This window comes from Mauremys mutica, chromosome 2, assembly GCF_020497125.1.
Source record: "Mauremys mutica isolate MM-2020 ecotype Southern chromosome 2, ASM2049712v1, whole genome shotgun sequence".
NCBI lineage: Eukaryota > Metazoa > Chordata > Testudines > Geoemydidae > Mauremys > Mauremys mutica.
In genome coordinates, this window is record NC_059073.1 from 273,795,290 (window position 1) to 273,818,172 (window position 22,883).

General features: G+C 41.9%; 1 protein-coding gene across 2 annotated transcripts in view; it reads left to right on the plus strand.

Moving 5' to 3' along the window:
* The window catches only part of DIP2C (disco interacting protein 2 homolog C), a 487,597-nt gene that overhangs the window by 417,362 nt on the left and 47,352 nt on the right, over positions 1–22,883 (plus strand). Inside the window, exons 31-34 of one of the 2 annotated variants that reach the window (XM_045006686.1) lie at positions 6,022–6,190; positions 7,644–7,814; positions 15,508–15,537; positions 17,262–17,323. In XM_045006686.1, coding sequence (XP_044862621.1) covers positions 6,022–6,190; positions 7,644–7,814; positions 15,508–15,537; positions 17,262–17,323 — 432 coding nt within the window. The remainder of the gene's footprint in view (positions 1–6,021; positions 6,191–7,643; positions 7,815–15,507; positions 15,538–17,261; positions 17,324–22,883) is intronic. The other variant, XM_045006687.1, reaches the window with a different exon arrangement.

Genomic DNA, 22,883 nt, shown 5'->3' on the forward strand with positions numbered 1-22,883 from the left:
TAGTTTGGGGAGAAGCTGGAAGCTCTGCGTAATTAGGGCAGCATTTTATATAAAGCTCTGTAATTTGATCTCAGTTGGATCGTCCACTGAGAGCCAAAATCAGCTTACCCTACAAATTTGGACTTGACATGCACACAGTGGGCAGGGGGAGTTCAAAAATGAAAAAGATGAAGTGCAGTATAACCTCTCTCTACTCTTAAAAAACCTCATGATTTTCGGGGTCAGAGCTTTGGGATTGGCCATACTGACTTTGCTTCAGTTTTCCTGATGGGCCATCGAACAGCGTCAGCAAAATTGATGTTTTCCTGCAGAAAACATTGATTTTTTTCTTTTGGAAACCACATTTTCTGTCAGACATTTTGATCCAAAAATTCATAATCAGCTCAAATAGATTATGTCTATGTTCTATGTAGAAAGCTGACATGAGAAACCAGTGTGGTTCATTTTGCTGCACAGACTTGACTTCCATCTCATACTAATTGTTAGGAGTGAATGTCATTTTTAGGATGCTCTGTAGAAGCACTGGTTTCAGAGTAGCAGCCGTGTTAGTCTGTATCCGTAAAAAGAACAGGAGTACTTGTGGCACCTTAAAGACTAACAAATTTATTTTAGCATGAGCTTTCGTGAGCTACAGCTCACTTCTTCGAATGCATAGAATGGAACACACAGACAGGAGATATTTATGCATACAGAGAACATGAAAAGGTGGAAGTATGCATAACAACAGGAAAAGTCTAATCAATTGAGATGAGCTAGCATCAGCAGGAGGAAAAAAAACTTTTTGAAGTGATAATTAAGATGGCCCATAGAAGGTGTGAGGAGAACTTAACATAGGGAAATAGAAGCACTGAACATCTCCTTAAGCATGCAGTTTAGCTCCTTAAGCATGCAGTAAGCATGCAGTGTACTCTTTGTAACTGACGTGCCAAATGGTGATTGTTACTTTCAACATGCCACGCTTTGCCTCTGGGGGATATCTGGATGTAAAATTAAATATACGGATTGTTCAGTCTATTGTCATTGCCATTAACTACATACCACTTGCTGTTCTAACATAGAGATTCGTGGTCAGCTCCTATTGTCTTTATTTTTTAAGGTTAAGGGGCTGCAAATGGTAGCAATTCATATTGGATACAGAGCAGGCAGAGAAAATGGGCTCCTTTATGCAGTCTCTTAAATAAGAAATGTAACTTAAAATTTTGCATTCAGTCACTTCAGCTATGCATATTTAATTCCTCCATTAATTAGGCCGAAGGAGATATTCACTCTACAAACCAAAAACTAACCTCTTATTCCCATCGTAGGTTCTTAGAAGTTATGCTGCCCTGCTTCGCTGTGACGTCCCAGAATGCAATATTCTGTGACGTCAAAGCTATTAAGGAAAGCCCACTGGAGCCAGCCCATTGGTAAGTCTGGAGTATATTGCATGGTTTTGCAAAGTTTGTTTTATTTTATGTCCTAAAGAGTATAAAATAATAACAAAAATAAACCTTGCAAAGCAGAGCAATACATTCTTAAAAATGGGATTTACCAGCTTCTCTATAAATTGGCTGCATACTCCAGCAGGGTTTCCTTGGGATCTTTGTCACAGGACAATGCATCCTAGGCATGGCAGCAGAGTCATCAGGCCTATGTGAGTTCACTAATCCAAAAGCCCTTCTTTTTAGCTGTTTGTGCTTACTTTTTCATGGGGGAATTCATGATGTGATTTATTGATTTATTTATTTCATATTTTCCTTTGCAACTCTTGCCTTCCAGTCTGAGAAGCTGACCCTACTATTTTTTTTTTGCATTGCATTTTTAAATCTCTAAGTGATCATAGTTTTTTAAAAAGCAAACACTTTTCTCCAAATATAAAATCAAAACTAAATCCAATTAAACTACTTTCTGAACTTAAGATATCCCGGTCCTAATGTGTAGACCACCATTTATTGGAGTAGAGCCTCCTACACTCCATGTTAAGAAGGGTTTAATTTAAAACAGAAACAGAGGATAAAGCAGATATGAAATTTTTCCTGAATTGTGTGTTAGCCAAACTAAGCTAAGCCCTCTAGTAATTCTGCTTTAATTATCAAAATACAGAAGAGAGAGAGAGAGTGTGTGTGTGTGTTGATAAACCAAAATGAAATAATAGTTAATTTTCTAAAACTGAAACCCTGCTAGTGCAGGTCTGTAACAATGTTTTAGTCCAGTTCTACAGTGATAGAGATGCACTTGATTGCCATTTGGGTACAGGAATGGATTTAAATTGCAAATCAGGACCATAAGAGCTGTATTTTTCCAGTCCACTAAGACCACATTCAGTGAATGCCAGAGATGGGCAAACTACAGCGGGACCCTCCTGCCCCTGAGCTCCTGGACCGGGAGGCTAGCCCCTGCCCCCACCTCTGCTGTTCCCCCTTCCTCTGCATCCTCGGCTCACTGCACCACCAGGGCAATGCTCTGGGCGGTGGGACTGCGAGCTCTCGCCTGACCACCCGGTGCTCTGTGCTGCGGGGTGGTGTGGCTGGCTCCCGATGCTCCAGGAGGCAGGGAACAGTGTGGGTTGGATAGAGGGCAGGGGACTTCGGGGTGGTGGCCAGGGGGCGGGGGTGTGGATAGGGGGCAGGGCAGTCAGAGGGTGGGGCACAGGGGGGTTGAATGGGGGGAGGAGTCCTGGGGGGGACAGGAAGGAGAGGTGGGGTTGGATGGGGCGGCGAGGGGCAGTCAGGGGCAGGAGTTCTGGGGGAGGTCAGGGGACAGGGAGAAGGGGTGGTTAGATGGGGCAGTCGTCCTGAGGGGGGGCATCAGGGGGCGAGAAGCAGGGGGGATCGGATAGGGGACAGGGGACGGGCCACGTCTAACCGGCCCTCCATACAATTTTGGAAACCCGATGTGGCCCTCAGGCCAAAAAGTTTGCCCGCCCCTGGAATACAATGTGTGCCGTGGAGTTGTGATATGAATGTTTGTTTTGGAAGTGCAATGAGAGCTGCTTTCTTCTTGCGCACTTCCTGTCAGCCCTGAATGGGTAACTGGAGTAATTGATCGAGTAACTTTTACAGCAAAAGTGAGGTCCTGCAAAGTTTCCTCTTAAACAAATGGATGTAGCTGTGGAGGAAGTGAACAAGAAACAATAGCTTCAAGGGGTGGCATTGCAACTTTCCAAACTGCAGCAGGAGAGGGACCATGCTCATCTACTACATTTTGTGGCCTAACTTGAAGATAAGCATTGAGGTGAAATTCTTATACCAGAATAAAAGGGCTGCAGCATCATAAAGGGGCCCTACAAGTCCCAGATCAGGAGATAAGGTTGCCACCTTTGTAATATTTAAAAAACACTTCTTCCCCCCGAGGACCTGTCCCTGACCTGCCTCCTCCTCCCAGGACCTACTCCCCAGTCGTTCCTCTCCCGCCCCCGCAGCCCTGGTTGCTCACTGCTATTCCCCTCTCTCCCCTGCCCGGGTCTGGAGGGACTCGCCTGCAGAACCGCTGCTGGGAGCTGCAGCTGCCTGATGCAGGTAGGAGGTGGCCCTGGCTGAGTAGTAGCTGGCGCAGGTGATGACTCGGTGCCTCCCCCGCCTGCAGTAGCAGGTTTTTGCGTGTCTGGTCAGTAGATCTGACCGGATACTGTCAGGTCCCCTTTTTGACCAGACTTTCCTGTCAAAAACTAAGCACCTGGCCCCCTTATCAAGACAGGAGGAGAATTCTCCTGGCAGTTCTCCTGGCGTAACTGAGGAAGACGGCCACAGGCTCAGAGAAGGCCAGTGAAAAATTCCCTTTGTGCAGGACAGCTCTCTCCTCTCTTTGTCTGTCTGTCTGTTACACACAAGATAAAGACTGGCCAAAACTTTTGAACTAGAGTGCCTGAAAGCAGGCATTGAAGTAAGTGGGGGGCAAGAGGGGCACCGCTTTCGATGGTGCTGAACACCCTCAACTCTTTGAGTGCTTGTCCATACATAGTCCACTCTTGGTGCACATGCGCTTGGGGTTGGAGTCTGTTGTCCAGCAGTGTTCTTTGCCCTGAGTGCCCTTGTGCTCCCATACCAAGGGCAAAAGGGGCAGAGCAGACCCATCTACCGCTCCAGTCCTTCTCACCTGCGAGACGCAGTTCCTTGGTGTCCATGTCTTGACATAGCCTGTTTTCTTATCTGTGGTTGTGAATTGTGTACAGATTAGTGTTACACAGGAAAGAGTTGCCTGTTGGCAATTTTTTTGATAGTTCTTAATGGTTTCGGGAAGTTTTTACCTTCCATATAATGTCTTTTTTCCTCACTCGGATCTGTTTCCCAACACCACAGCTTAGTGGTGTCCCATCACAAGTCACCCAGCTTCACGTATTGTCCCACCTGCGAGGCAGCGATTCTGATTAATGATGGGCCCACCGAATGCTTTGTTTTGCCTTGGGAAAGCTCATATACTCAGGAAATGTTCAGTGTGTAAGTCCTTAAAGGCGAGAGAGACATGTTAGATTGTTTGATTGCTCTATGTGTGTAGCTTCTGATCTGGAAAGGGCAGACCCCACTGGAAAAGTTCCATTGCAGTCCAGAAGTATCTCTGTGAATTCTGGATCCAGTAGCTTCCGGGTTCCATCTTTGACGGTCATTTCAGTTTCAGACTCTGGTAGGACTGTTAAAATTAAATCCACAAAAGATCAACATTCCTCTGGGAAAGCCAGGGACAGATCCCTGATGGGCATTTCCACTAAGAGGTCCAACTCACCTCAACACTACCATTTTAAGAAGACCCCATGTCACAAATCAGGTACCCTGGGAGTTCTGAGGGAGCACAGTACCAAGGCTTTGGTACTATCCTGGGATGCCAAGCTACCAGTGGTTATTTCAGCACCAGCTCTTATGCTACCAGTCTTACTGGCACTGGTTTCCTTGATGCTTCTCACTTCAGCACAGAGTTTGTCAGTACTGGGCACCTTGACACCATCAACCTCGATGCTCTCTGCTCTCACATGGAATTTATAGCTCACCTCCTCTTGGTACTAGGAAAGTTTGTGGTACTGAAGGATTTTCAAGCTTGAGGAGCCAGAATCTCCTCTGGTCTCCAAAGGGCTAAACATGCCTTCCAGCACCAGTGCTCTCCCCCCTCATCAGCATTGAGTGACTCCTGGAGCTGACTGCCTCTAAACTTACCCTTTGTGAGAACCTTTCCGATTTTCATCTTTTATTGTATTCTGTTGTGACGTGTCAAAGCTGAAAGATACGCAAATCACAGATTAAGATGTGTGAGGAAAAACTGTAAAATTGATGGGGAAATCTGCCTGTCTGATAGTCACAGGGCACACAGGAGAGAACTGTCAATTTAGGAAACACTTTCTGAGGAAGAATTTGTCAGTGATGATACTGCAACAATTAGTGCTGCACCTTTGGCATAAGTTTCTGTTTTAGGGACATTACCAAGTGTCTTCATCTCAGTATAACTGTGCACTGGGGAGCCAATATACAATATTGTATATACAATACAATAGGGGTATGACATTTCATTTTTAAAAGTTCATAACATTTTATGGAGAAAAATTTGAAGGCATAATTTACTTTTAATTTGGGGCCTGATCCTGGCCCCTTGAAAATTATGGCAAAGCTCCTGTTTATTTCCATGGGAGAGGGGTCAGTTCCTTGGTGAGTAGAAGGTTTTGTATTTTCTGTTCAAGAAAAGTTTAAATGATAATAACCAACCATAAACCTTTATCAGCCGGTGCGTATTTTACATGCTACTAACCCAGGTAGCTGTGTGCTCTTCCATGCATTTCTAGCAGTAAGGGCCACCTGCATTTTGTAGGGTTTAGTAATTTAGGACTAGGTTCTGCCTACATTTCCACTGACTTCACTTGAATTATATGGGTGCAACAAAGGGCAGAATTTAGCCCTTAACATAAAGCTGTGACAGCTGTGCAGTGTTAGTGAGATGTAAACATGTTGTGCTTAATATTTGATGTTAAAGTTTACACTTAAGGGCGAATACCCTTTTTAGTTTGCGATCATCTCATCTACAGAATTCTAGTCTGTGTTAACAAATCTTATATTTTTGCAGCGTTTATTCAGGACACCAGTCTATTCTGATTCCTCCCTCAGAACTGGAGACCAATCCTGCTCTATGGCTTCTAGCTGTGAGTCAGTACAAAGTGAGAGACACTTTTTGTTCCTATTCAGTCATGGAGCTTTGTACCAAGGGACTCGGTTCACAAACAGAATCACTGAAGGTGAGGAATTCCATTTTTCTTCATAGTGTGACATTTCATTTGTATAGCGGTTAGGAATGTTCTCTGCTCAATAAGCGTGTGTTAAATCCATCCATTGAGGAGAAGATAATCAGAGAGTAAGGAAATCTTCAATACAGCCAGTATAATTCCTTGCCAAAGGCTGTATATTAGCTTTTGCCACCTGCTGCTCCCTAGCCCTTTTCCAGATTATGAGGTTCCTAGATGAGTTTATTCCTTGAGGCTTTCCAAATTTTTAAGATTTGTGTTTATTGTACCGCCCAAATCTGTAGCCGGTTGCTAGGGTTGTAAAAGTCAGAACTGTGTGTATTAGCCAACTTGCATATTGTATGTATAACTTATTCTAATAAATATGTTAAATATTTGTTTGGTTTTGACACATTAGAGCACTCAGAAATGCTCTAATCTTTTTCAGCTTGGGGTCTGGGATATACTGATGCTTTTGTTATGAACCTGATAAATGTTTTGCTATGCATTCTGCAGCAAGTTCTCTAACTAACTGTAACTGTTTTAAAAGATCTGTTTTTTTCTCTTCAGTTGCAAAAGGGTTTAACTTATCCGATGTCAGTCACTGCCTTCATTTACTGACAGCTATAGATCTTTTTCAGAATTAAAGTAATTTAGGAAGGTAGTGTGGTGTCAATGTGAAGCAAAGGAGCTTGGAGCCAGACAGTGTTTTTGTGCTTCAATATTTTCTTCCTTCCATCTCCTTTTTGTCATTAGACCTTATCTTTTTGTACCTATAGATGCATCTTATAGTGATTCAGGCTTACAGCTTGCCTAGAACAGTTCCCACCTTTTAGTAAAAGCATCAGAGAGTCCTGTGGCACCTTATAGACTAATAAACGTATCGGAGCATGAGCTTTTGTGGGTGAATACCGACTTCGTCGGATGCATGTCACATGCAGAAATTTGTATATGTAAAACTTGTAACATTTCTAATATCAGTGTTTTTGTAGCCTCTCACATGCAACTAGCTGTGAAATGTCAAACCTTCCTTTAATGATTCAGAATTCCCATTATTCTGTTGAAGCCCTGTTAGGTAAAGCTCAGGGTGTGTACACTGTCTCCCCTCCCTTGTGTCTTTAATAATTCTCCAGTCAGTTTTTTCCTAGGACAGTTAACTCTTCTAGTTCACTGGTCATTGCAGTCCTGAGCTGTTACTTGATACTGGCATATTTTCCCTCTAGAACTTTTTTGTGATCCATTTCCTTCTAAATGCTAGGGAAGAAGTTCCAGGCAAGTAGGTCTGTTCTATATCAGCCATAAATGTGTCAGTTGGCCATCCAGCTTCCATGAAAGACTGGAATCGGAGTATTATAATCCTATATTCTTGTGTTCATGTTTTGTTTCACAATGTGTTTAACACATGTTTTGATGCACAGTTTCAAAATTGATTAACTGTAGCTTTCACTATGTTATAACTTCTTCCTAGGGAAGGGGACTGGACCTCTCACGCGTACGGACATGTGTCGTCGTGGCAGAAGAACGGCCCCGAATAGCTCTCACTCAGTCATTTTCAAAATTATTTAAAGACCTGGGTCTCCATCCACGGGCTGTTAGCACATCATTTGGCTGTAGAGTTAACCTGGCTATATGTTTGCAGGTAAGACTTTCCATGTCTTAAATTTGTACAACTGCTAGTACTAAGAAAATGGTTATCAATGAGCAATTTTCTTGTCAAGCATGGGAGGTTTCATCATGTTTCATGTTGGTCGATTGCTTAGTTGTTCTTTAAGCATATTGAGCAAATCCATCTGTTACTTAATGTTCTCCTTTCATATGCAAGTAATACACTTCTGCATTTGTCAATGAACACTGTTCATCCTTCACAATACATTCATAGCATCTATTCTGCCCCAGATGTGCTGTAATTTAGTAAAGTGTATCAGAATGATACAACTTGTACTCTCAATACTCTGAAACAAAACTAGTTGGAATTTATTCATGTAATGCATATCCCTGCTTCCAAGTGCTTTCTTTATGTACTTTAAAATAAAGTAGCTTCCTGCTTTGTGTAGAATAGTTCTTACTTTAATCAGATAAATAATTTCTGCATACAATATGTAGGTCACACAGTGAAAAACTCAGCTGTCACCATATGAGGCGTCTGTGTATTTCCAATTTGACCCATTCATCAGATGAGTCTCCAGGGAGAACCTGGGATTTATCTTGCGTTCTGCTTCAGGCATTCAGCTTTGTTGATTAATAGATTTAAAGGACAGAAAAGAACACTGTCATCATCTAGTCTGACTTTCTTTATAACACAGATCTTAGATCTTCACCTGTTGGTTCCTGCATCCAGCCCAATAACTTGTGCTTTAGTAAAACCACATCTTTTTGGAAAGACATCCAATTTTGATTTAGAGTCCAAGTAATGGAGAATTTACCATACTCCTTAATAAAACGTTCTAGTATTTAATTATCCTTAGTGTTACAGCACAATTTTTCTATTTTATTTTTTATTTCCAGTTTGAATTTGTCTCGCTTCAAATTCAGCGATTGGATCTTGTTATGCTTTTGTATGCTAGAGTAAAGAGCCTTCTACTATCAGATCTTTTCCACTTTAGGTATTTAAACTAATCAAGTCACCACTTAACCCTTCTCTTTGGTGAGCTAAATAGACGGAGCTCCTTAAGTCTCCTGCTGTAAGGCATGTTTTCTAGTCCACCTCTCATGCTTATGGCTCTTCCTTGAACCCTTTCCATTTTTTAATATCCCTTCCAAGTCTGGATAACAGAACTGGACACCAGCAGCATCTCACCAGTGCCGTATATAGAGGTAATATAACCTCCTACTCCACTAGTTCAAGAATCACATTAGGCCTATTGGGAGTTGGCTATCGGCCATGTCCACTAAGTCTTTTTCAGGGTGACCGTTTGCAGCCTTCAGTCCCCCAGTCTGCAAGTATAACCCACATGCATCCACCAAAGGCTATTGTACCTTCTTAGCTCTTGTACCTACCACTGCTCCATGCTGGGGATCTCTTCATGGATAGTAGCAAAAGCCTTGCTCAAATATGGAAGCCAAAGACACATCTGAGCAGAATTACTGCAAATAATGCACTTGCCTCCCTCTTCTGCTACTCATCATTTTTATAGCACTTTGTTTTACAAGCAAGGCCATCCAAAAACGCTTCACAAGTATAGGTGATCAGCCCTGCACAGACCACTGCTTCTGTGCCTTATCCCCAGCTTTGCCCTTGGGCTGTTGCAGGGAACTGAATAATCAAGGCCTTCATCAGACTTTGGTCTAAAGTGACCTCACTACTGCAACATGTCAACAGAAAATGAATACAGGAGTTGAGCCACTTCTCTACCTCTCATGTAACCTAATATCCCTTCAGTCCAGAGTTAAATTAGATGGCGATTTTAATGATCACTACTGAATATATGGCAAAGCGATAGTCAACTGAGTAAGATGAAAAGTCATTCTTTGTTCTGGAGGTAGCCCTCTCCTAATTCAGCATTCTCTAATTACTATAATAAATAGTCTCCCGGCATGTAAAAGTTCAAGCAAATCTCTTGCACTCCTAACAGCAATACACTGTACCTGAATCCTTTTAGAATGAATGTCCCTTCTTCTTAATACATGTAAGATCTTGGAGTCAGACAGTAGTTGTGTTTAGAAACACTCGTGTTAATATCGTGAACTCAGATATCTGCATGACCTATTTCACTTAATAAATATTGACTTACATTTCTAGACTTTGGGATCTTTCCAGTTGAAGGAGTTCTGTACCCTTGCGGGGAAACTGTTTCTTGCTCTCTCTCGAGTACCTGTAACTGTAAGGGAGATAGGAAAACCTAATAAAACAAGTAATCAAAATTTTCATTTAAAAAAAAAAAAGTCATCCTGGGAAACTCACATGAAAGAGATCCTCAGCCTGCTTTCTTTTGGAGAGCTGATAGTTAGCTCCATTTAGCAAATAGGGCTTAGTTTACCCCCTCGCCATGAATACATCCAAACTTTAAAAGCTGCATATCAGGGAATATATAGGTACTATAGATACCTACTGTGCAGGTAGATCCAGAACACTTCCTTTCCCATAAAAAGTAACCTAGGAATTCCCTGGTCAAGAAAACAAAGGAGAATCAGATGAACTAGCCACTTACTAACAGTCTGCTGGTTATGCTTCCTGCATCGCTTTCGACTTTGAAATGGCTGCAGGATTTCCTTTTGTGTGGGAGGAGGTGGGGGTAGGAGACATAGCTCAGGGAAAATTATGGCATTGCCGTCATGGCAGACTGCTTTAAATGTCCACTAAAACTTCTCAAGTACATGAGGTTAGTGGCCCTTCAGTCCCTGAAGCTCCATCCCTGAGACTGTCTTTCAAAGCTTTGCTTGAATTCACTCTGTGCTCTGATGCATATGAGAACAGGCCATGAAGGGCATTGTAGAAAACAAGGACAAGCTTCCCTTTGTAAGCTGGGAGGCTTCACTTGCCACTAATGGAGATCTTCCTTTCAGGCTTGCACCAGTCCCCAGGGAGTTTGACATCATGCTGTTGGTGGCTGCCTCACTTGGTATACAAGGCACTTCAGTAAGACCAGACTGGCACTAAAAGCAGCAAATGAGTTGGGAGAACACTGACCAGTTCTATAGTTTAGGCCTTCAGTCAAACTCAAAAATATCATTGAACCTAATGTGTATGGAAGCCCAGATTAACCCAGAGAAATGGCAGGCATATCCCATCACTTGAGAACCAGATCAATACTGAATTTTATTTGGGGTACTTTTTTAACTTGAACATGTATGTATGTTGGCTTCCTGACCAAAACTTAGCCCTTGGGAGTTCTGTGAATGCACAACATTATAGAACAGTTCTTGAGACGGGATCACCCCTCAAGTGAATATTTGTTAGCGATTTTGACTGCAGATTTAAGCTGTGTGCAGCACAAAATAAGAGGCAAGCCCAGCCCATTAACATCCGGGAGAGAACTGATGTGGCTACTCAGGTTGGCAGAGATCTTTGGGTGTGCTTGAATAGCTTAACAGCAGGCACCTCAATCCATAGGAGGAATTAAAAATGTGTGCGTGATTTTTTTTAAATAGCTTTGAGTGGAAACCTGCTTAGTCGCTGTTTTGAAGTAGTCTGTACTTGTAACATTGCTCTGTAAGTCAGAATGGCAGAATGGCTCTTAAAGCAATTAAGCAAGGAAGATGTCAAGTGTGTTTTGATGTAATAGTGGAGCCGTTATTTATAAAAGCAACTGCAATATATGGCCTTTCAGTAGAAAATGTAATAATGCCAAAATCCTCTGGAATATTTGGCAGGGTTGCTTCCTTTAAAGCGGCTGGTACTGTCGACTGTCAAAGACTGGATTCTGGGATAGGTGGACTACTGTTCTGATTTAGTATAGCAGTTCCTATGATTTGTAGTATGCAGGTGTCTTGACTGAAGAGAGTATTCTGTTTCCGGATGGCAGGCTGAAGAGCAGAATGGGTCTTAATCCTTTCTCAGCAAGGTTCTTTAAGTTAGCATCTCTTCAGCATATTCAGGAAGTAGTCCTTGTTTGCTGGGGTCTTAATGCTGTGCTTGAGAAAAATGCTTGTGTACATTTCTGAGCCAGTGGGATCTGCCTTTGTATTTATTCTTACAATTGGTGTAATCCTCCCTCCTTGTAATCATGATATGAAAGAAGATGGAGGAATTATTGACATCTATCAATATATAGTCATTGAAACCTTACTTTCCACAAGGCTGGTCGTCAGACCCATTTGAGGTTCCTCCTAAAATTTGCACCTTTATCAAGAGGTGTTCGTGCTCACCACTTGCCACTTCTCCAGAGAGAGGCCTATCCTGATTGTCTTCAGAGTGAGTTACCTTTTTATTTGACTTGGATTCAATCTCTTATTCCTCTTTTACTGTAATTCCATCCATAGAAGATCCTATACATTGATTATTCTGAAGGGTCTCATTAAAGGGTCTTCAGGGGCTGAGCATATCCTATGTTTATGTTCATGTAGGGAATGCACAGTGTGTGTGCTTTTGCTAGAAGTCACTGACTGAATAACACACGTATTCTGGAAGCAGTCTTCAGAAACAGGGCAATTCTGTTCTGTAAATAGTTCTAAATTGTTCATCTAATTATCTTGGAATTGCTAGTTTCTTTAATTTTTCCTCTTTTCAGACTAGTGACAAATGAAGGACAAAAGCATTTTACCTGAAAAGTGCTCTGATTTTTTGAATAAGCTTCTTCTATTTTTTTCCTTTAAAGTGAGGTGGTATGTAAAGAAGAAATAACGAATTTTGGAGCATGTTTATCAATCTTATTTTATGAATATATACTTGGAAAAGGCAGGCATCCTAATAATCCCCTTGATACAAAACAGTTTTATACTAGTAAACTAATGGTAATCTTAGTATTGCACCATATGGAATTCTATGAGACTAATACACTGATGCTGAATATATTCCTTCTGTCTAATTTTAGACAGAATTACCGTATGTTGCTAAGGGCAAGATTTGTAAAGGTGTTGAGGCACCTAAAGATACAGATAGGTATCTTAGAAAATCATAGGCACCTAAATGCCTTTACAAATCTAGCACCTTATTACTAAAAGTCAGATAGGTATTTGGTAAAGTTATTTCTGAGATAAGTAGATTGGTATAGCATATTTTACTTGTCATGTACAATTTCCTTAGTATTCTCTAAAGAAATAGAAAAGTAGGGATGAGCTATTACCAAGGCAGAGATGCTCCTCCAGAATTTTTAGCTTTGTAAGCTAGCTTTCATTTAAATACTTGGAATTTATTGAGTTTTTAGTGGGGGGAGGAGAAAGGAGTGGCACAAAAAGGCACTGAAGTTCTAATTACAACTCCCATGCTTAATTATCCTTGAGATAATTTTTTTTTCCAAAGAATAACTTTGTTATTAACCTCCACTGGAGAAGAAAATGCCTTCAGCCACATTTGCTCCTTTGGAAGAAAGTGATCAAGTACATTTTTGTTGCACTATAATTAGAAAAGTTACTGGACTCTTCATTTATTATTTTTTAGTTGAGGAAAACTGTGTATTGATGCTTCACTCCAGTTAACACCTACATATTAATTGCTTTGACTGAGAATTCTATTAGTAAAATATTTTAGGAGACAATGCTTGTTTGTATCTTTTTCCTTAGTAAAAGATCACACTTCTGCAGATCTCCTACCCCAGGAATAATGTGGGATTTCTTTTAGAGAACTAGAACTGCTCTGATAGAGGACTATTCATTTTTTATGTATATTTCTTCAAATGGTAGTAGATTCTTGGCATGTATGATTTTGTACTTGCGTATGTAGTACAAATCCTTCAAATAGTGTTTCCAACTCTAGAGATTTTCTGGTGAGTCATGATATTGAGTGACTTTCTTAAATCTCCATCTGCTGGAATTATGTTAGGCTACGTCTATATTAGTGAGCCTATGTCAGTATAGGAGGTTTTCTGTTGGGGTAGAAACACAGCCTCCCCGAATGACATTAGTTATGTCAACAGAAGCCCTCTTCTGTTGACATAGCTGCATCTACATTGGAAGGTGTTTGCATAGCTATGTTGGTCAGAAGTGTGTCATACCCCTAACCAACATAGCTATGGCAGTTGCCTGATTCATGACTTTTAAACACTTGTGGTTGGCAATATTGTACATACACAATTGTCCCTGACTTCAGTAGAAGTTAGGCACATAGGTCTCAGAGGGAAAGATTTATCCCTACATGAGTGGTTTTTTTCTTCTTCTAAACATCATACACAAGAAAGGATATGCTTGCTGGCTTTGTATTACCACTATGAAGAAGAATCTATAAAATATATCTCGTTTCTAATCCAGAGTTAGTTTCACACTAAGTGAATTTGTATACACAGGGTTAATGTTTCAGCCAGATCTCAACCCACCCTCTAATTCAATGGGCACAGTGGGTGGGTAGCACAGTCATCTAACTACCAGATTTACATGCGTCCACAGAATTAGAGGACAGTGTTGAAAATTAAATTTCAAATGTTGTCCATTGAGCTCATATTGAAAAACCTTATGAGGGCAGTTTAGGGTATTTTTAAAAGTCAACTCTGAAATTGGAGTATTACATTTTCACATTGGTATATATGTTTGGTCATGGACTTACTGCGCTTAAGCTGGTCTCATGCTTAGTTGCAGTTTTATAGTATATGGTGAAACTTACACATCGTTATCTATATGGCTATTCTCAGGCAGCAATGTAATATTCAAACATGACCTATTTAAAATTGCTCCCTCTTCCCCTTCATTCAAGAGATACCAATTTTTAGCTGTTGCTATGGCAGTTTCCTATAGGCTAAAAAGTTGACAGTCTAGTTCTGTGGGCACTAATATTTTTATTAAAGCAGTGCACTGCACTCCAGTGCTCCTGGAATTGTCTAACTTCACCATCGATCATAGGCCAAGTCCCATGCTGCCCTTCGGAGTTTAGGTTTTCCACATGACAGCACAGTGAGTGGTTGCTACATCACCAGAGTGTCTGAAACAACAGGCTTAGTAACAGAGGAATAATCATCACTGTATTTTTTATTGTTACTTCACTGTAATGTTGAATCTTGATGTTGAACTATTTGCTTTTTATTAGCATTTACTTTTACTGCTTCACACCCTGCATTCCAGGGTTTGTGGACAAAGAATGAAGGCGTTTTGTAGTACCGAGTTACATAATTAGTTTTGAACATATAGAAATCAGACTATACAAGAAGACTTGATTTTATTCTACCCTATGAGCAGGTTAATCTGTGTGAAAAATGTGTAAGTATCCTTTTTTCCTCCATTGCCAACTAATTTTGCCAAAAACAAAACAAAACCCCGAGATACTTACTGCTTTTAAGGGAAAAAAGTAATCACTAACAGCCTTTATTTGTTAGAGTAATGGCAAACTTGGAGCCCCTGTTTCAATTTATGTGCATTTAAAATAGCGAGTCTATAATATTTACTTACACTTTCACATGAAAGATAGCGTGCTTAACCTAAATTGTCTACTAACATTGTCTGTAGTGTCCTAAAATCACTTAAGTCTGTTTGTCTAAGGTTAACAGTCTGTTGCTGTCTCTTCTGTTGCTCTACTAAAATATCGACACCTCATTTTTTTACCTTTTTTTTTAAGCCTTTAATGGTAAAATAGTTAATTTGTAAGATTCCTGTATTTGACATTGTTTTTCTTTTTATTTTACTCCCCGCTTTTTGCATTTCCTCTCTTTTTTTTCCCCTCCCACCCTTCATTCCCATATGTCGTTATTATTTTTGTCTTGTGTTACTTTCTTTCCTTCTCTCCCTCATCCCTGCTATTCCTGCTGCTATAGCCTCACAGGCTGGGGAAGCTGGCCGAGCAGGTAGGGGATTTTCACGTTCCCTAAATACCCACCTATCAGCTTCCAACAGTGGGACAGACTAGAAATTGAGTCTGGAGATTTGAGGATTATCAGATTCTTTGTGTGTGATTATGAACAAGTCCAGTACAGTTCTGTCTGGATGCAGGCTTCATGAAAAGTTAGCTGGCTATAGTTATTATTTCATTCATACTGAAAATAACTATTGCCATGATGGTTGTCTTTAATTTTCTAACTAACCTGTTTCCATTATTTTACAAATTGGTTACAATCTATTTTTTTTAAAACAAATTATGGGTAACAGGTTTTTTAGGGTTTTTTTCCACATTCATCTATACTCGAACTAAGCTCTCCACTCAGCACTAGTCTGTTACACTGCTGAGTTTATCAGTAGATGGAAAATCACATCTTTAATGGCTAGATCAGATGTTGTATCGTGTATTTTGTATTATTACAAGCTAAAGAGGCTAACGTGCATGTGCAGCGCTTTTTCTCTTTGACTATCTTGGTGGTGGGTTACTGATCAGTGTCTGTATTGTAAATATTAATTGTTAGTAATGTCTTTTCTCCTTTTGGTATGGAAATTGTTTACCTGTAGAACATCATCACAGTTTTCAGTGCTGAACAAATTGTGGAACTACCAGTAAGCACTGCAGTAGAAACTTAAAATAGCAAATTGGTTTTAATTCTTTTAGCTCTAAATATGTCCATTTCTCAGAATTACATTGTACTGTATATCTTAAAGTGGTTAGAGGACATTGTGGTTTGATGGTCTGTAATATACCTTGAAAACCTAAGTAACTGATACAGGCGGTCCTGTAACTATTATTTGGTGTTCAAAACATTAAGCTGCTTAGAACAGAATTTCCAAAATTCCATTGTTCCAAAACAAAGTTGTGCAGTTGTTCTAGCTTTCTACCTGGCTGTGGAGTGGATTATGTAGCAAAGAAAAGATCACTAGAAATAGGAAATTCAGATTATACATGGTGATGAGTTTAAGCACTTGGATAAGGGAAAAATCATTGCAGAGTACAAAACAACTGTAAAAACAGTCTGCTGTTACCAGAGTAACTGAATATTATGACTCCAAATGGGTAGTAAAAATATAAAGTGGAAAGCTGATAAGGAACAGAATAATTGCTTATAGATCTTCAATCCATATCAGTTCATGTCATGTGTGCTGCCTTTTAATATCTTTAGCTTTAAATATATGCTCTGTTGCATGTGTGGAAGATTCTTAGCAAATCATGTTTCACATTCCTGACCACGTGCTTTTACCATTAAACTGTGTCTCCGTAGCAATTTCAGCATTCCTTTATATGACAAAATATTTAATATATTTTTGTATGTATCAATGTGCTGAATAGTCAACCTTTTAGAAGCAAAAAAAGCTTATGTTGACATTTAATTAGTACAATCATTTGAAGTTCTCACAAGCCGCAAGGCAACAGTTATCCTAGGGTAGGTATATTTTGAGGTTATTATTTTATGATTGTTATAATAGTATAATTATTATATAATATAAAAGATTTTATAATCCAGTTTTAGTTTGGTTTTATTAGCACCTTAAATAAATGTTATTTGATTAGCCTAACTAATAGACAATTTTTTCCATTCCTAAACCGTAAAATTACTTTTACAGTTATTTCAATTAGAATATGTTGTATTTCATATAATTATAAATTCATATAAACCAAATTCTAACTAGAATATGTTACATTTCACAGGGAACATCTGGACCAGATCCCACCACTGTGTATGTTGATATGAGGGCACTGAGACATGACAGGTATGAACCCCATTTTTCTTTGTTCCACAATATGCAAATTGGACAGATTTGCAAGTGCATAGCAGGAACAGTTTTACAATACAGTTGTTAAGCTGTAAAAGTGGTACTAACCCTCAGATTCTTACTGATTTCCACCAGCCACCTAAAATAGAAATGACTGAATTAACAAAATGCTGGTATAATTGCAGGCTTCTGAGATATTGTGGACAGTATGTTGACACACTTAACGCTGTATGCTTCTCTACTTCTTTTGTTTTGTTCAAGGTCACACTGGTAATCCAATTCCTTCTAATAGAGGTGCAGCTTTTTTTTATTTGTTTCACTCCCATCAGGCTTGATTCACTTTACACCAGGCCATTTTAACCGAGCTGAGGGTTGCTAGCTAGTTGGATAACAATTTATTGTATGAACTTTAATGCTTTTACTCAGCTCAGTACCTTTATACCAGTATTCCTGCATCCATATGAAGGATTGTCCCATTTTAATTATACACCTCTACCTCAATATAACACTGTCCTCGGGAGCCAAAAAATCTTACCGCATTATAGGTGAAACCGTGTTATATTGAACTTGTTTTGATCCACCAGAGTGCACAGCCCCACCCCCCACCCCCGGAACATTGCTTTACCACGTTATATCCAAATTTGTGTTATATCGGGTCATTTTATCTTAAGGTAGAGGTATATCTGTTTCTAAATCAATACAGTTAAAGAAGGACAAAAACTGCATGTAAACCAGCCCTAAATCTTTTGCCCAGTTTCTCTTGACTGCTAGCAGTGGTTCCCTCCTTTACCAGGCTAACTCTTACTAGTCTATCTGGTTGTATACCTCTCTATGCTGGAGTCTATAGCCCAGCTCTGCCACTGACTTGCTATCTAACCCTAGGCAAGTCACTTAACCACTTTGTCTTCATTTCCTTAGCTATAAAATGAAGATAACAGTTAGCTATTTCACATGGGTGTTCTGAGAAATAGTTAATGTTTGTAAAGCACTTTGAATGTATAAATCACTTATTGCACTGGTACAAACCTCTTTCCTGGAGGAGGTATAAGAGTGCTATGTCTTCCTAGCTTGTTCACTGTACTACATTAGTGAAAACATTAATTTCAGCTGGCAGTTTCAAATCAGGTTAAATTACTGGTTAGGCAATTTATAGTGGCTTCCTTCTACAGTAACTTTTAACTAACTCTTCTCTTTGTCTGCAAAGCAATTTTTTTACTTTTGTTTCAAAAGATTTTCACTTACTGTTGAGATTTAGCAACTGTACCTCACCCCTAGGAAACATAAAAGCTTTGCCAGCAGAGATGGTTGGAAAATCATTTGAAATATGTTGGGGGAAGAACAGGAGGACATTTTATTATGGAAACTTTTTTTTTTTCACTTTTCCAACTTGAAATCCATTTTTTTTGGAGGAAAGCAGATACTTTTGTGAATTTTTCTTTTTGTTGAAAATCTAATTTCCCATCAAACGTTGAAATAGAAAATTTTGGACCAGCTTTATTCACCAGTTCTGCTTCTATTCTTGGAAAAAAATATATTTGGGGACAAACCCAAGTAGTCTTTTCTTTCTTCATGGTAGTCGAGAGCTCTCTGCCTTGGGCTGGGTGAGAACACCATCCGTCTTTCACATATATTCTCTGAGAATACTCTGAGGTTGCAGTCCTCAATAACAAATGAGTCACAAAGTGATTATGCAGTAGCACATGTAGCCTGGTTGTTGGGGCATTAAATAGTTCTTTGGCAGTGCAGGGTACGCAACAGTGCCTGGCTGCCCCTCTATCCAAACAATTCTTATTAATTCAGTGCTGCTCTTCTGAGACACAGCACTACAAATGACAATACTGATGCCTAATCAGATCCAAGTGAAACTACTGTATTCAGAATTCATCCACAGAGTATACAGCAATCGTAATCTTGCAATTTTTTTGTGAAGCAATTAATTCTGTGCAATATGGGCATAACATGCACGAAAGTAGACCTACTGAGAAGCTAATTTCTTTTTCCTAATCTAAATCAATGGGAGGTGGTGCAGTTCTGTACTTGGGAACAAAGACGGCATGGCCTCACTTCTTAACCTCTTTCATCACTACTTAGAATGTCACTCGTGTGGGAGAAAATAATTTTAGCCTACACAAATAGGAAGGTTGTGGCTATGGCGGGGGGCATTGGTTGGGAAGAGAGACAAGGAAACATAGGGAGAAAGAATTAGTTTTTCTTCTAGGGGAAGAAGGAAATCTGTAAAGTAGTCCTTAGTGTGAAAATGTATTCTCTTTTTACAAGCTGCAGAAAATTGATTCACGCACAGTATCTACAGTCAGGGCCGGCTCCAGGCACCAGCCGACCAAGCACATGTTTGGGGCGGCACAGCGCTCGGGGTTTTTTTGTTTTTGTTTTGGTTCGTCGGGGCAGCGCTGGAGGGGTTTTTTTTTGTTTCGGTGGCGCTCAGGGGGGCGAGGCTTCGGGCGGCGCGGCGCTCGGGGGAGTGGGGGCTTGATGCGGCGCTCGGGGGTGGGGGCTTGCGCAGTGTGGCGCTCGGAGGGGGGGCAGGGGCTCGGCGCGGTGCTCGGGGGGGCGGGGGCTTGCGCAGTGTGGTGCTCGGAGGGGGGTGGGGGCTTGGCGCGGCGCTCGGGGGGCGGGGGCTCGGCGCGGCGCTCGGGGGGCGGGGGCTTGGAGCGACGCTCGGGGCGGCGGGGGCTTGCGCAGTGTGGCGCTCGGAGGGGGGCGGGGGCTTGCGCAGTGTGGCGCTCGGAGGGGGGTGGGGGCTTGGCGCGGGGCTCGGGGGCGGGGGCTTGCGCAGTGTGGCACTCGGAGGGGGGCGGGGGCTTGGCGCGGCGCTCGGGGGCGGGGGCTTGGCGCGGCGCTCGGGGGGCGGGGGCTTGGCGCGGGGCTTGGGGGCGGGGGCTTGCGCAGTGTGGCACTCGGAGGGGGGTGGGGGCTTGGCGCGGCGCTCAGGGGCGGGGGCTTGCGCAGTGTGGCGCTTGGAGGGGGGGCGGGGGCTTGGTGCGGCGCTCGGGGCGGTGAGGGCTCTGGCTGGGGGTGTGGGCTCTGGGGGAGGGCTGACGGTGAGGAGTTTGGGATGTAGGAGGGTGCTCTGGGCTGGGACCGAGGGGTTCGGAGGGGGGGAGTGGGTAACAGCTCCAGCAGGGGGTGCAGGCTCTGACGTGAGGCTGGGGATGAGAGGTTTGGGGTGCAGGAGGGTGCTCTGGGCTGGGAATGAGGGGTTTGGAGGGCGGGAGGGAGCAGGTGGTTGGGGCGCGGGGGGTGGGGTGGCTCAGGGGTGCTTACCTCAAGCAGCTCCCAAAAACAGCGCTTGTCCCCATTCCAGATCCTACGTGGAGGCGCAGGCAGGCGGCTCTGCTGCGCACTGCCCCATCCTCAGGCACCTCTCCTGCAGCTCCCATTGGCTGCAGTTCCCGGCCAATGGGAGCTGTGGAGGCAGCGCTTGGGGCAGGGGCAGCATGCGGAGCGGAGCCTCCTGGCTGCCCCTATGCGTAGGAGCTGGAGTGAGGATATGTCATTGCTTCCAGGAGCCATGCAGAGCGGTCCCCGACCCTACTGGAGCGCCGTAGCGGGGCAAGCCCCAGATCCTGCTCCCCAGCAGGAGCTCGAGGGCCAGATTAAAATGTCTGGTGGGCTGGATGCGGCCCGCGGGCTGTAGTTTACCCACCCCTGATTTAGAAAAATGATTTTATTGACACACGGTAATTCTCTTGGCTTTCTTTATGATTTGCTAAACAGAAAAGTTGGTATGCTAGAATCTGAGACTACAGACTAGCTTAGAGTAGGATGAGAATTTAATTACTAAATTACCCATTAAAATAATGAAGCAATTAAGATGAATGAAAACTATCCTTGGGTCGCTACTCCTGTGAGTGTGATTTAACACTTAACTTTCTGTCAGAACTTGAGGACACATGCTGTATATACCTCTTCTCATCTGCCAACACACTACACGGAAATCCTCTTTTCTGGCATTTGAAATCCCCTTGTTTGCTTTTATATTGCATCTACTTGAAAGCTGCATTAGTCTAGTGAAAATAGCATAGCCCACAGTAAGTGCATGAAAGAAAATCAAGTTAGCCCAATCAGCCGCCTTCAATAATAAGGAAGTTTATGCTTGTAGACCCGTTTCTACAGAGCATTTTTTCCACTTCCTGTTTCAAGACATCTCCATTAGAGTTCAGTTCTGGGGGTAAGAAATGCAAATTCAGGGTGATATTGTCATCCACCCTATCTGTGGTATCTCCTTGAGACTACCTCACTTCAGTAGATTTAGCAGTGGCCAGTCTCCCAGTTCCCATTAGTAGTGCCACAAAACAGGCATGTAGCTTGCATAATCACCACTTTCAGTACAGTGGGATCCCCTTAAGACTGTCCTTGATACAAAGGCTATTCACATAAATACAAGCTGAACAAGTTGGACTCTGCTCTCAGGGCTTCCATCGATAGCATTTTTTTGGACAACTTGACATTACTCCGTCCAGATTCAAATAAATGTTACTGGGGCATGGTATTTCTTATTCAAGACAGTAACTGAAATGCTGGACTACTTCATATGGAAAGGAGTAGGAACCTATAGGAATCGCCCCAAGGATCAGATTCCATTGAAGGAGCTACAGGAAATCACCTACGAATATAGTAGCAGGTATCATTCATGACCATAACATCAAGAGCAGTACAGCGGCTCCTGTTGTGATGGTGAAACGTCAACAACAAAGTGTCTTCACCACCAGGCTCCTCATTGACTGCTCCAGACTTTAAAGCGATCAGCACAGATATGTCTTTGCATGGACTCCCCATCCCTGGTCCAAGGAAGATGGTGATTAAAGGAATGAAATCTCCTCTTATTTTTCAAAGGGCAACAAAAGTAGCAGCCTTCCATTTCAAAAAGAAAATGCAGAACACCTATGCACTAATCTAGTGGGACAAGACAGCTGTAACATACCTTAATAGACAAGACAGAACAAAAAGCTCATTCAAAAAAAGAAGCAATGGAAGTAGATACTATTATGTGCTGAGATGAAGGGAGCATCAATAAAAGCACTAAAAATAACATAGAAGGTAGACCCATCAGACTGGTCTTCAGTACAGGAGAATCTTTCTCTCAGTCACACAGTTTAAGGGAATTCCACAAAGACATCTATTCACAGTAAGCCCAAATGACACAGATGGCTACTGCTCAAGAAAGATACTGCAGAACTCCAGTGATAGACACGCTTTCTCCCAGTTGGCTGAATTTTTCCTGTATATCTTCCTGCCCCGTGCCTCTTAGGGAACAACTTTAATGAAAAATAGAATAAACAACAATGATATTATTGTTATGCTGTCTGAGGTGATTCTGTCCATCACACGCCCAATCACTTTGGTAAGTCATGTTCTCAGTAGCATGGCATGCTTCTCAAGCAGCCAAACACCAGATCCCTAAATCTGACAACCTGGAACTTGAGAGGGATGTTTAGAAGAAAACAGACTAGTCTGTGGAGATTCTCATTGCATCAAGATGCCCATCCATTCAAAGGGGTATTCGTCAGCCTAACCAGCATTTCCTGCTTGTGCAGTG